This window comes from Onychomys torridus, chromosome 1 (genome assembly GCF_903995425.1).
Source record: "Onychomys torridus chromosome 1, mOncTor1.1, whole genome shotgun sequence".
Lineage (NCBI taxonomy): Eukaryota > Metazoa > Chordata > Mammalia > Rodentia > Cricetidae > Onychomys > Onychomys torridus.
In genome coordinates, this window is record NC_050443.1 from 17921771 (window position 1) to 17935627 (window position 13857).

At 47.1% G+C, this 13857-nt stretch overlaps 1 protein-coding gene across 2 annotated transcripts; it reads right to left on the reverse strand.

The window, feature by feature from the left end:
• Window positions 1-3870: 3870 nt before the first annotated feature.
• LOC118582352 lies at window positions 3871-9900 on the reverse strand. Of its 2 annotated transcripts, XM_036185151.1 has the most exons (5): window positions 9182-9900; window positions 8552-8820; window positions 7434-7580; window positions 4190-4321; window positions 3871-3938 (listed from the first exon to the last, which is right to left on the reverse strand). In XM_036185151.1, exons 1-5 carry the CDS (start codon window positions 9898-9900, stop codon window positions 3871-3873), a joined length of 1335 nt encoding a protein of 444 aa, XP_036041044.1. The 2 variants fall into 2 exon arrangements, with proteins under 2 accessions (XP_036041044.1, XP_036041052.1); XM_036185159.1 differs by lacking the exon at window positions 4190-4321.
• Window positions 9901-13857: the final 3957 nt, after the last annotated feature.

Consider the following 13857-nt stretch of genomic DNA (forward strand, 5'->3'; position numbering starts at 1 on the left):
GGAACCCCGCTTTGATGGTAGAAGGAAGAACAGGCGTCCGTTGCCGCTAGAATATTCTTGATCAGAACATAAGATATGTTGTCTCCGAGGAGGACTAAAAGGATAAAGAACATATCTTAACAGCTCTTCCGTCACTCTTGTCAGGCAGTTCTGAAGCAGCCTTCAAGAAGAGGCGGACGAGAAAGGCCCCCTAGGGGTAGGCGGGGTCAGAACCGGAAACCATGGACTTGCCAGCGCGGCTGGGGAGCAAGTCCTTGCAGCAGAGGTTGGGTTACGCTTAAAGGGCCCACCCAACAGAGGTCGCAACCGCAGCGCGGGAGGCGGGACCAAGCTCAGACTTACAGGGAAGGAAGCACGGCGTGGTGCAATTAGAGGCGAATGTGCTCTGTGATGGGCAGGGTCCTAGCAGAGACGCTAGAGCGGAATGGCGGGGATTCTCTGTGCCGAGGGAGGGTGGCCTGCATCTGGACCGCTGGGTCTGAGGGAGGAGGACTGGGGGTCTGGACCCCTAGGTCTTAGGGAGAAAGGTCAGGGTTCTGAATTATTGCTTGGGCTGGAGTGTCTCAAGCACAAAATTAATAGAATATCTGTTTTTGTTTTTAAAAAGTCTGTACCTCATACCATTTCACAAGTTCACACAGCACACAGTTGGGATTTTTTTTTTTTTAACTCTATTAACATACACATTGGGTAACGGTTCTTCTTTCTCCTTTTCTTCTTCTTCTTCTTCTTCTTCAATTTGCTCTCCAAATAGTCTTTGCATATCAGTAACCTATGGAGCGGTTACATTCTTTAAGCCATAGCTGCAATCCTTCATGAGACCCGAATGTCCTTTGTTCAGCTGACCCCTGCTCGGTAGGGCTCTTTCTTCTTTCCGTTGAGGAGATTGGTCCTGGAACCTAATGGTCTGAAGTAAAGGGAAAGGAGTTGATTCCTTTCTTAGGTATGTGAGTGAGTTTCCATTATGGCTGCTGGCTCACACCAGAGGAAAGGCAATATTCTCAACAAGGCTGGTGGTGATGTCTTTCTGTGTGTTCTCTGGGCCTTATCTTCCTCCCTCACTTGTGGTCTTCCTGATCTCTGTGGAACCTACAGAGTCCTCTGCCACAGGACCCTTGGCATGTACCATTCTCTCTGCATTTCAAGCAACTCCAATCCACATGGCTCCCTTGTTGGGGAATACTTGTTTACACTGTGAAGATGTATTTTTGCCAAAGTGTCTTCTGATTGAGTTAATAAAGATCCGAGTGGCCAATAGCTAGGCAGGAAGAAGTTAGGCCGGACTTCCAGAGACAGAGGACTCTGGGAAGAAGAAAGGCAGAGTTGCCAGCCAGACACAGGAAATGGAAGGCTCAAGATGGAAGAGAGGTAATGCCATGTGGCAGAACACAGATTAAAAAATACGGGTTAATTAAGTTATAAGAGCTAGTTGAGACAAGCCTAAGCTAAAGGCCAATCTTTTATCATAAATAATAAGTCTCCATGTCATTTGGGAGCTGGCTGGCGGGACAGAGAAAGATTCATTACACTCCCGCCTTCTCCAGTCACCTTTGTTCATCTGTCATCTTGGCAAAGAATCTCCAGATTGCCTCTACTCCAGACAATCTGCCTGTGTGTAGGGATTATGGACTGTGTAAATGGAGAAAGCTGAGGACCAGTGTTCATGTCCCTCTGCTTCCTGACCGCAGATGCAGTGTGACTAGCTGCCTCCTCAAGCTCCTGCCTCCTTGACCCCCTACCCCCCAGGTGATGGACTGTACTTTTGACTGTGAACCTTTTCCCTTAAGTTGCTCTTATCAGGGTGTCTTATCATCAACAACGGAAAAATAAATATGATACCTCCTTTCTCTTTCCTCATAGGATGGATTCCCTCACATCTCATCTAGTTCCTTATGGGCACAGATTTTGTATTCCCCTGCACAGGATTGGGACTGTGTTTATTTGATCATTCTTACAGATCTAGTATAAGGCATATAGCTGTAGCTCATCTTTAAAAGTGGACACATTTGCTGGGGATGTGGCTCAGTTGGTAGAGTGCCTGCCTAGCTTGTAGGAAGTGTTGGCTTCAACCCTAACATTATGTAAACTAGGCATGGTTATGCCCAACTGTAATGCCAACAAGAGATTCAGAATTTAGGTTTCATCTTGTCTGAATAGTGAGTTCCAAATCAGTCTGGAATACATGAGAAAGTGTCTAAATTTTTTTTTTGAAATTAAAATGTATTTATTTTAGATTTATATGTGTGAGTGTTTTGCTTGCATGTATGCCTGTGTACCATGCGTGTGCCTGGTGCCCTCAGAGGTTAGAAGAGTGTTGAAGGGTGGTTGTGAGCTGCCATGTGAGTTTTGGGAATCAAGCCCTGGTCCTCTGCAAAAGCAAGTGCTCTTAACAGCTGAGCTATCTGTCCAGGCCCTTGCGATTTTTTTTTTTTTTTGATAACACAATTGTGCAGTTCTTTTTTTTTTTTTTTTTCCAAATGTAGTGTGTGTGTGTGTGTGTGTGTGTGTGTGTGTGTGTGTGTATGTGTGTGTGTGTGTGTGTGTTGGGGGTATTTGTGTATGTGTGGGTGTAGTACCTGCAGAGGCCAAAAGAGGGCAACAGATCCCCTAGAGCTGGAGTTACAGGCAGTCATGAGCCACCCAACAAGGATGCTGGTAACTGAACTCAGTCTTCTGGGAAAGCAAGCAAACACTCTTAACTACTAAGCCATCTCTCCTGCCCTTTGATTGTGCAGTTCTTGGATGTGAACTTTGTAGATAATATTATCATGTGGTGATGTCAAAAGGTTGGACCAGTATAGTAGATCATTGCCTCTATTCTGTAGACAAGAAAACTGAGTCCCAAGTCAACCTTTCTGTGAGTCATAGAGCTAGTAGGTATGAGTCTCTAGACCTGTGAGAATAAGAAAAGGGGTGCCTCAGTCCCCTCTGCAGTTAGGTGGTGGGGGGGACCTGGGAAGTGATGGGCTTTTTACTTCCACATCAACCCTTTCCTATTCAGCAGCTGTCTGTTGGCCCCACACCTCCTTCCTAGAGCCCTGCACTGAGCAGGGTTGTGTTGAGGGCCTTTGGGAAGAAGAATAGAGCTAGGGGAGAAGCTGCAGGGAAGGATGGGTGATGAGTTGAGGGCCTGAGCAGGATTTTCTCAGAAAAGGGGAATTATTGATTACACAGCTAAACGTTGGAGCTGTGGAACAGTGAGGCACGCCTTTAATCCCAGCACTCAGGTGGCAGAGGCAGGCCCATCTTTATGAGTTCCAGGCCAGCCTGGTCCACATAGTGAGACCCTGTCTCAAAAACAAAAACCACAACAGAAATCAAAAGAACTAAAGGTTGAAGTTAAGACATGAGGTAGGTCAATTAAGCATCATGTGGCGCACACCTATAATCCCAGTACCCAGGGAGGCAGAGGCAGGCAGATCTCTGTGAGTTCGAGGCCAGCCTGATCTACAGAGTGAGTTCCAGGACATCCAGGGATATACAGAAAAACCCTGTCTTGAAAAAAAACAAACAGAAAAGCACTGTGTATATGCCAAGGATCCTTGCCCTAGTCTTTTTGCTGACCTTTGATGTTTTACCCCTGAGTCCCTTTTCTGTCCCTCTACTTAAGAGTAGCCCCAAAATGGACAAGGTGTGTGTGCCAGGGGGAGGAGGGGAGGGGGAATATGACAGTTCCACAATGTGCTTTCAACATACAAAGACAAGTAATGAAATATTCTGGGCAGAAGATATTTTTCTTTAAAATGTAAGTTATTACTCTGGGTTGAGGGGTCAGAAGCTACATAACTCGTGGGTGTGGGGCTGGAGAGTGAGCTCCAGGCAGTTGACAGTCGTGAGTAGGTCATTGGTGTCAGCTCCTTGTCATGTGGCCTAGGACCACCTGGCTTGGACTGGCAGGATGGACCAGAAGTTCATGTAGTTCAGATAGGAGAAGAGACCTGAGAAAGAGGGCAGAGAAGACTCAGAGGTCAGTAGGCTAGCCCTTACTGTGTACCCCATCCCTAAATCCAGAATCAACTCCACTCTCAAGTCGTCCCCAACCCAACCACCCCAAGCCTACAAGAATCCCTAGCCCTGACTCCCAAGCCCAGTCCTACTGTCCCCAGCCCTGTGTACAACCTGACCCCCATTCCTAACAATTCCCCCAGCATCATCTGCACCACTGAGGCCACACCCGAGCCAGCCAGACCAATCATGAAGAAGAAGAAGACACTGATCCAGGCCAGGTAGAAGCTGCTCCCCATCGTGTAGACCATGCCTTCCTGTAAGAACTCTCTGGCTTGCATCAGGTAGAACAGGACCCCCAGAATGATGCTGATCCCTGTGTAGCACAGATCAGGACCAGCTGTGAGCCCCTCACAGGCTTAGTTACATGGCTGTGGCTTTCCCACTCTCTGCTGGTTTCTTTAAACTCCCTACACAGCTGAAGATGACCTTGAACTCTTCCTGTCTTAGACACACATCACCATGCTCAGTATGTGCAGTTTGGGGATGGGACCCTAGCCAAGTGCTCTACCAACTGAGCTACATCCCCAGCCCTCTTTTTTCTCTTCCTGTGCTTCCTCCCCTTTGTTTCTCTCTCCATTTTCCACCCACTTCCCTTCTTTACTTCTTACCTTCCTTTTGGTTGTTGCCATTTTGAAACGAAAGCTTGCTTTATAGCCCAGGCTAGCTCTGGACTCATTATGTAGTTCAGGCTGATGAACTAGCTGATAACTTGCTCTAGCCTCCAAGTTGTACAACTACAAGCATGTGCCACCACATTGTCTCCAGTGTCGTTGATATCCAGACCCTGACCTCCACCCATGGCCTCTTGACAGTACCCTGATGTGAGACACTGGGAGGTTTTGGAACTCGCAGGCCAGGCCTCTTACCCTGCCTCTGCTCCTTACTTTGGAGCAGCCTCTAATGTCTGAGCCTCAATAGTCTCATCTGTACATAACCACCAACTGATCTGTGAGGGCCATCATGAGGGTGTGGGTGATTGTCATGTATCCTGACCCATGGTAAACCTCAAAGACTAGGATAATTCTCATCATTATTGGCTCCTTAATGTTGGGATTCTGGAGCCACAGAGAGAGTAAAACTATTTAGGGTAGTTTGAATTGACAAGAATGGCCAGGCGGTGGTGGCGCACGCCTGTAATCCCAGCACTCGGGAGGCAGAGGCAGGTGGATCTCTGTGAGTTCGAGGCCAGCCTGGGCTACAGAGTGAGATCCAGGACAGCTTCCAAAGCTACAGAGAAACCCTGTCTCGAAAAACCAAAAAATAAGATAAAATTAAAAAAAAAAAAGGAATTGACAAGAATGACGATACTTTGAAAAGGGAGAAAAATAAGCAACTCGGATTTAACAGAACTGGGCTTTTTTTTTTTTTAAGTTATTGAAAATAACATAAGAAGTGCTTTGTGTTCAGTTAAAGGACATGATAGGATTATCTGACTGAAAGTGCCTCATTTTAAACTGAGGTGTTCTCTACCTACTGTGACCTATGTTGAAACAAACTGACTTCATTTTTTAATTACATGTATGTGTGCGTTGGGGGGGGGGGTTGGTGTTCACAACTGGATGCAGTGCTCACAGAGGCCAGAAGAGGGAATCAGCTCCCCTAGAGCTGGCATTACAGGAGGTTGTGAGCTGCCAGGCAGGGGCTGGGAACAGTACTCTAGCCTTCTGCAAGAGTACTGTGTGCTCTTAACCACCAACTGTCTTTCCGTCTCAACAACTGTGTTTAGACAATTAGAGGTGTGGTGCCTTCATCCCAGAAAGGGAGAGGCTGAAGCAGGAAGGTGGCTGGGCTTCCTCAGCAGTCCCCACGACAGACAGACAGACAGACAGACACACTGATGATTCAGCTACCAAACAAAGCACACACCAGCCAGTGACCAGCAGACAGGAGTTGCATGCTGGCTGTTCTCAGCAGCGCTATTCCTCTCCAAAAATGTTTTCTACCACAACTGGTGGTTGTGGTCAGTTACTGCCAAGGACAGGCAGACTGTATCAGTCAATGCCAGATTAAAATGCCCTCAACCTTTTGCGATCTGGGCACGTGTATGGACACAGACATTCTAATCAGCATGTCAGTTTTGAATCACTTAGAGGATGATCGTAGTAAGGGTTAACAAACTAGCATCAAGTGCTGACCCCTCTAAATCTCACTTACCATCCTCACACCTCAGGGTCCTGAATGCTGGCATTTTAGACCTATGCCACCATGCATGACTTCTCAGAGTACCTCATTTACATATGCGTGGACTCTTAGATGTGTCACTGACCTGTGTGTCTCAGGTAGATCCTGGAAATTTGTATGGAGATTTTACCAGGGGATTTTCAGTTATTTATATGACCTTAACCAAAGGCTATCCCTTCTCTACTGGGTAAGGAGGGACTTACAATGGAGGGTGGGAGAGCAAAGGGACACTTGCCTAGCCAGTCAGATCCGATGAACCAACCTTGGGACTCAATGGGGTGACAAAGGTAACAGGGTTAATACTTTCTAACTGAACACTCACCCCATCATCACATGACAGAAAAATTCTATCTGCAGTAGGCTGAGCTGTAGCTCAGTGGGTAGAGTGCTTGCCTAGCATGCACGGAGCCCTGAGTGCCATCTCCAGTACCACAGAAACTTGATGTGCCAGCACACACCTGTTATCCCAGCACCAGGGAGGTGGAGACAGGAGGATCAGAAGTTCACAGACATTCTGGACATACTTGGCTGCATTTCTATGTAGATCAAGGTCAGCCTCAGCTACATGAGACCCAGGTAAAAAAGAAAAATGAAAATGTGTCCTCACTGGAGATGAGAAAAGTGTGACCTGGAGAGTGAAGTAGCTGGAAGGAAGTGCTCTCGGGAAGGTAGGACAGAACTACACATGGAGCTATGTGTGAAGGTTGGAGTCCAGGCTGTGCCGGGGATGTGTTAGGGGAAGATGTCCTGGGATGGGGTTGAAGAAGAGGATGGAGTTGGGAATCGCTTGGGATGAGTTTCAGAGGGAAGCTCACAGCTGGTAAGTTGGAGTGTGGACTGAGAAGGAGGTGAAGCTAGGGACTGGGAGTGAGGCCGAACTTCTCAGAAGGGCAGGGCTGGGCTGACCTTGAGACAATCGTGGAGGGTAATGAGGCTTGAGGTCAAGTTGGGTGTTGAGATTTGTGAAGAGGCTGAGGGTAGTAAGGAGTGTAGTTTGGAAAAGATGGATTCCGGATGAGATGGGGATGGATGGAACAGGTGTCAGGGAGGAGGGGTTTGGATTTGCTGGCTATGAGATGGGAGTTACAGATGAGTCTGGTTTCAGGCCTGGATGCAACATAATGGCTGGGTATTTGTAAGGAGGTAGGGCTGGGGCTGAAGATGAGGATGGGGAGGGCTGAGTATAGAGGGGATGTGGCTGGCCTTTATAATGGGCACCCATGGGAAGCATCATAGTAACATGCCTGTCATGAGGCTGCAGATGAAGAGAAAGAAGTCCATCGAGGGCGTGTTGGTGCTGGAGAAGAATATGGTTCTGATGAGACCCATACACACACAGAAACTCATGATTCCGGAGATGAGGAGGCAGGCCCAGGCCAGGTCCAGCAAGTCTGGGAAAAGAAGAGAATTAAGAACACCAAGCCAGTGCTGAGGAGATGGCTTAACAGTTAAGTGTGCTCCATGCTGTCCTGGAGCATCTGAGTTAAACTCCATCACACACTCTAGGTGGCTTCCAACCACCTATAACTTTAGTTTCAGGGAATATGATGCCTTTTTCTGGCTTCTGTGAGCGCCTGCACTAATGTACACATACCCACACAGACACATAAAGATTTTTAAAACAGATGGGCCATTGTAGGGCATATCTAATCCCAGCTCTTGAGAAGCAGAAGAAGGCAGATTTCTGTGAGTTTGAGGCTAGCCTGGTTTACATGGTAAGAACCTATCTCCAATAAATAAATATGTAAAAGAAAAGTGATTGAGGAAGTGCCTGACATTAACCTCTGGCCTCCAAATGCACACACACACACACACACACACACACACACACACACACACACACACACACACACACACACACACACTCTTACTAGAGGACAGAGGAGGGCAGTAGATTACCTGGAACTGGGGTTACAAGTGGCTGTAAGCCACCTAGGATTGATAAGGACCATGAAGTGAATTCTTTGCTTTGCTGCAACTGACGCTGATTCACTGAAGAGGAAATAAACCTCCCCAAGTTGCTTTGGGTCAGAGTGCTTTATCACAGTATTTGAAACCCCTCCTAAGATGGGTCCTGAAAAAAGACACCTGAAGCTGTCTTCTGGCTTCCACACACACTTGCACCTGCACACTTATGCATGCACACACAAACCAACATTGAGCTCTAGAAAATGGGTATTGGATGCATCAGATCTGGTATGTGAGATAGACTTCTTGGTCAGTGACATCAGGTTCTTGGGCATGAAGACATTGTGTAGTCATCAAAAAGTAGCCTAAGGAGGGGAGAAACTATTCCTTGAGCTTCTCCGAGACAAAGAGGAGACCTGAGTCTCAGAAGGGGTGGGGGCAGGGCCAACTTTACAAGCATTCTTACCATAGTCATTCATACAGGAGATGTCAGGGCAGCCCATGAAGAAGGTGGTGTCAATGGGGATGGTCTTGGGGCCAGTGGGGTCCACTGAGGGCACTAGAGGCACTTGGAAGTGGATCCAGGGCTGCCAGAAGGCAATGAGGTTGAGCATAAGCATGGCGACCACAGTCAGCACCAGGCTAAGGTACTGGCTGATCTTCTTGGCTTCCAGCAACAGCATCCAGCCCATGCGCAGCAGTGGCCAGTGTTTGCTCTGAGTCCTATGACAAGTATGCGACCAGCATCAGCAGAAAGTCCATCTACCCTGCCCAGCCACCCCCACAACCATCTTCAGATCCCATCTGAGAAGCCAGGCATGGGCACACGCCTTTAATCTCGGCACAGAAGGCAGAGGAAGGAGGATCTGAATTCAAGGTCAGCTTCGTCTACATAGACCCTATCCCAACAAAACAAAACAAAACAAAACAAAACAAAACACCAGACCTCATCTGCCTTGCATCTGCTCAAATCCCTTATGCTTCACTCAGGTATCCCTCTAGCCCCTGCTATACCTCCAGTTTCAAATGCAGCTCTCAGCTCCAGGCTGGACTGTGACCCCATTGCATCCTCTCCTCTACTCACCTATTGGAGCCCATTGCCGTAGAAAGGCTTGCCAGTTTGGAGAAATTGCCTAGAGTGCTCTGACTGGACAGAGAACTGTGTAAATGTTCTCTTAAACTATCCTTGGAGTTCCAGACAAAGGACTCAAAGCTCTCGATGCTGGCCTCTGGGCTGCAGGTTATGGATGGGGGGACATCCACACTGGGCCGGGCTTGTTTTCTGTTGAGTTTGTGTGACTGGATCAAGGAGAGGGGGCTGTCAGCATCAGTTTGTAAGCTTTCTGACTGGACACTGCCCAGGGTATGAGAGTTTAGGATGTTGAGTCGGTGATTATGGTAAAGGGAAGAGCTCTCTCTGGAACTGGGACAGCGATTGTAGGCAACAGATTGTATACGTTGTGTATTGGGCTGGGAACCCTGAGAAGGGGTCTCTTGAGTGCTGAGCCTTTGAGGGAGAACAGTGGATGGGGAAGAGGCTTGGGTGCTGAGCCTATAAGGAAGGACGGTGGATGCTGGCGGTTCCTGGATTCTCACCCTTCGTTGAGGTATGGATGTTGACGGCTCCTGGCTGTTGAGTCCTTGAGTGTGGATGATGGGCACAGGTGCATGTATGTTGACCCGATGACTTTGGGCAGCATCTGGGAGGATGGAGTTTCCTTTCAGAGGGTCTTGGGTTTCATTTTTTCTGCTGTAGGGAGCTGCTGTCCCCTTGCTCTGGAGGCCAGAGGAGTTCTGGTCCATTCGGAGAGGCAAGATGGGGCTAGTCCCTGAATGTACTCAGTTTGCACCAGCCTCTGCTTCCAGGCACTCCCGTGGCATCCTGGACACCTGTAGGTCTGACTCTAAAGTTATGTGTCTCTCTGTCCGTGGCTCCTGCTGTCTGTCTCTCTGTCCCCAGACAGTTATCCAGGGGCTTTTGCTGGGCAGCATCTGGGGGTGGGGTGGGTTCTATGACAGTTGGAGGGTTCCAAGAGGTTGTGGTTGGCCATGGCCTCAGACTCCACTGTAGACCTTCGTGAGTGACCTGGGTGTTTGGGCTGGGTCAGAGGGACTTGATGGAGTCTGCATTGGGTAGGACAGGGTGATGCTGGGTTAGTGAAGCTCGGGCTAGGCCTGGCTAGGATCAGGGCCAGGCAGGACTGAGAGCTAGGGCAGCATGTGTGAGATGAATTCTAGTTTCTAGAAGATCTGAACTTACAGTTCCTTCCACCCACTCATGTCTTTCCCTTAGTTCCCAGGGCTGCTCTGAGCCAGTTTCTGTCTTTTGTTCCTTTCCCTGCCTTGTGTCTCACTTTGTTCCTTTTTCTTCCTCCTCTGGTTCTCTTGCCCTTCATCCTCTCCCGAGACCTCACAGAAGACTGAATCTGCTCCTTGCTCCTGACGACTTCAGATCTGGGGTCAGGTGGGGAGGAAGACCCAGCCACAGTTTAGTAAGGCATCCCACACAGGGAGAGGGACTTTTGAAATCCTCTTCCTCCAGGTGGGTATGATGGTGCATGCCTGCAGTCCCAGCACTTAGAGGCAGGAGGGTTGCATTGAATTTGAGCCCATCCTAGGCTACTGAGTGAGAGGCTATCTCAAAACAACAACAACAACAACAATAGAAAACATTCTGCTCTTTCCCCTTACTTTCTTTTTATGAACTGCAGAGGAAAAACTACTCACAAACTTTGTTTATTATACAAACACCCATAGTATTAGGTTAAAAACTTTTTAAAAAAGATTTATTTATTATTATGTATACAGTATGTATGACTGCAGGCCAGAAGAGGGCACCAGATCTCATTACAGATGGTTGTGAGCCACCATGTGGGTGCTGGGAATTGAACTCAGGACCTCTGGAAGGGCAGTCAGTGCTCTTAACCTCAACCATCTCTCCAGCCCTAGATTTTATCTTTATATCTGTTTGTTTTAAGGTTTGTTTATATTTTCTTTTTTAAAAAAGTTTTATTTATTAATGTATGTTTTGTGTTTTGCTTGCATGTATGGCTATATGAACTGGAGTTACAGACAGTTGTGAGCTGCCATGTGGGTGCTTATAATAGAACCTGGGTCCTCTGGAAGATCAGCCAGTGTTCTTAACTGCTGAGCCATCTCTCCAGACCCTATTTATATTTTCTTTTCTTTTCTTTTCTTTTCTTTTCTTTTCTTTTCTTTCTTTCTTTCTTTCTTTCTTTCTTTCTTTCTTTTTTTTTTTTTTTTGAGCTGAGGATGGAACTCAGGGCTTTTGTGCTTGCTAGGCAAGCACTCTACCACTGAGCTAAACTAATAAATCTATATTAGTTTTTCTGAGACAGGGTTTCTCTGTGTAGCTTTGTGCCTTTCCTGGAACTCACTTGGTACCCCAGGCTGGCCTCGAACTCACAGAGATCCGCCTGGTTCTGCCTCCCAAGCGCTGGGATTAAAGGCGTGGACTACCACCACCCAGCTATATTTCCTTATGTGTATGTGTGAGCCTTTGTGTTTGTATGTTCACCACGTGCATGCAGTACCTATAGAGGCCAGAAGAGAGTGTCAGATTCTCTGGATCTGCACTGATAGGCAGTTGTGAGCCTCCTGGCTGAGAGCACTGAGAGCCGAACCCTTGTCCATTGCAAGAGCAGCAAGTGCTCTTAACTGCTGTGTAGTTGGAGAGCTTCTCTCCAGGTTCCACCAAGCCCCAGTAGTCCCACAACCCACGTATAAAATAATCATACAGACACTTACATTATTTAAACTGTGTGGCCATTAGCTCAGGCCTACCATTGTCTAGCTCTTACTCTTATATTTAGCCCATTTCTGTTAGTCTATACTTTGCCACATGGCTTGTGGCTTACCGGTGTCTTTACATGTTGCTTCTCATAGCAGCGGCTGGCGGTGTCTCTCCCTCTGCCTTCCACTTCCCAGAATTCTCTTCTCTCTTCTCCTGCCTATACTTCCTGCCTGGCTACTAGCCAATCAGCACTTTATTTATACAGAGTGATATCCACAGCACTGCTGAGTCAACTCTCCAGCTCCACATCTATTTACTTATTTATCTATCGTGTGTGTGTGTGTGTGTGTGTGTGTGTGTGTGTGTGTGCCACAGAGAGTGTGTGGAGGTCAGAGGACAACTTCTAAGAATCAGTTTTCTCCTTCCACCATATGGATTGTAGGGACTGGGCTCAGATTTTTGGCCTTGGTGGGGAAAACCTCTACCTTGTTGAGTGCTACCTTGTTGGCCCCCGATTGATTGATTGATTGATTGATTGTCCTGTTGTTTAGAGCCCTGGCTGACCCTAAATCTACTATGTAGCCCAGGTTGGCTTCAAATTCATAACAATCCTCCTGCATCAACTTGTCAAGTGCTGAGATCACGGACAGGTGCCACTAGGCCAAGCTTGATCACATTTCAGTGATTATGTAAACACTGAGGAGCCAGGTGCTATTCTTTTCGTTTGCTTGTTGTTTTGAGCCAGAGTCTCTCTACACAGCCCTGGCTGGCCTGGAACTCACTCTGTAGACCAGGCTGGCTTTGAACTCACAGAGATCTGCCTGCCCCTGCCTCCTGAGTATTGGGATTAAAGGCATGCACCACTATGCCTGGTCTTAGCAGATGTTAATTTTTTTTATTTTTAAAAGTCAAAGGTGAATTTTGAGATGTGCCTGACTGTACAATGCATTCCAATTTTAAGGTAGAGGCAGGAAGATCACTTTGAGTTCAAGGCCATCCTGATATACATAGTGAGTTCTAGGTAGGCCAAAATTATGTGGTAGACCCTGTCTCAACACTGAAATCTAAGAGAAATCTGCATTCTAAAATGGCACAAAATGTAGTCTATCCCATTGTTGAGATACTTTTTTGGCTACTGGAACCAAATTTCAAAATGCACCCCTGTAATACCAGGACTAAGTATGCTGAGGCAGAAGGATCTGCAGAATGTCAAAGTGAGTCTGCTCTACATAGTGAATTCCAGACCAATATTGAAATCCTCTTTAAAAACAAACAGGCAAACAACAACAAACAAAACAAAACAAAATCCAGGTCAGCAAGATGGTTTAGCAGGTAAATGCGCTCGGTGCCAAGCCTGAGGACCTGAGTTTGGTTGATGATTGGAACCCACATGGTGGAAAGAGAGAGCTGACCCCCTTAGGTTTTTTCCTGACCTCTACATGTATTCTATGGCTCATGTTCCCCCTTCCTAACTACACAAATAAATAAATAAATGTAAAAAGAAACAAACACACAAACAAACCCTCAGACCAAAACCACAAAGTCAAGGCTGGGGCCATAGCTCAGTAGAGTGTTCATTTAGCATAAAACCCTGGGTTCCATTCCAGCCTGGCATAAACATCCCAGCCTGGAGACAGAAGTATAAGATGATCCTAAGGTACATATCAAAGTTAGCGCAGCCTGAGCTTATGTGAGATCCTTTCTCAAGAAACAGCAACCAGAAAATGCCACACACATCTCCAGAAGCACCATTAAGAGTTCAGCTTAGGAGCTGGATATGGTGGTGCACACCATTGATCCCAGAACTTAGGAGGGAGAGGCAGGTGGATCTTTGTGAGTTCCAGGTCAGACTGGTATACAGAGTAAATTCAGGCCAGTCAGACCTACATAGGGAAACTCAGTCTCAAAAACACTACAAAATCTAGAGTTCAGCCTGTGTTCTGTTACAGAAAAGGAGGAATCTGTATCCTTTGCTACCTACTTAATGTGTGCCTGCTACATGTTTC

Excerpts from the sequence above, each read along its gene's own strand:
- LOC118582352 (XM_036185151.1), bottom strand. The coding sequence starts at position 9,900 with ATGGACCAGAACTCCTCTGGCCTCCAGAGCAAGGGGACAGCAGCTCCC. Across the intron at positions 7,581-8,551 it reads TGACTATGGTAAGAATGCTT|ACTTGCTGGACCTGGCCTGG; the intron begins GTAAAGTTGGCC and ends TTCTTTTCCCAG. Across the intron at positions 3,939-4,189 it reads CTTCTTCTTCTTCATGATTG|GTCTCTTCTCCTATCTGAAC; the intron begins GTCTGGCTGGCT and ends CCTCTTTCTCAG.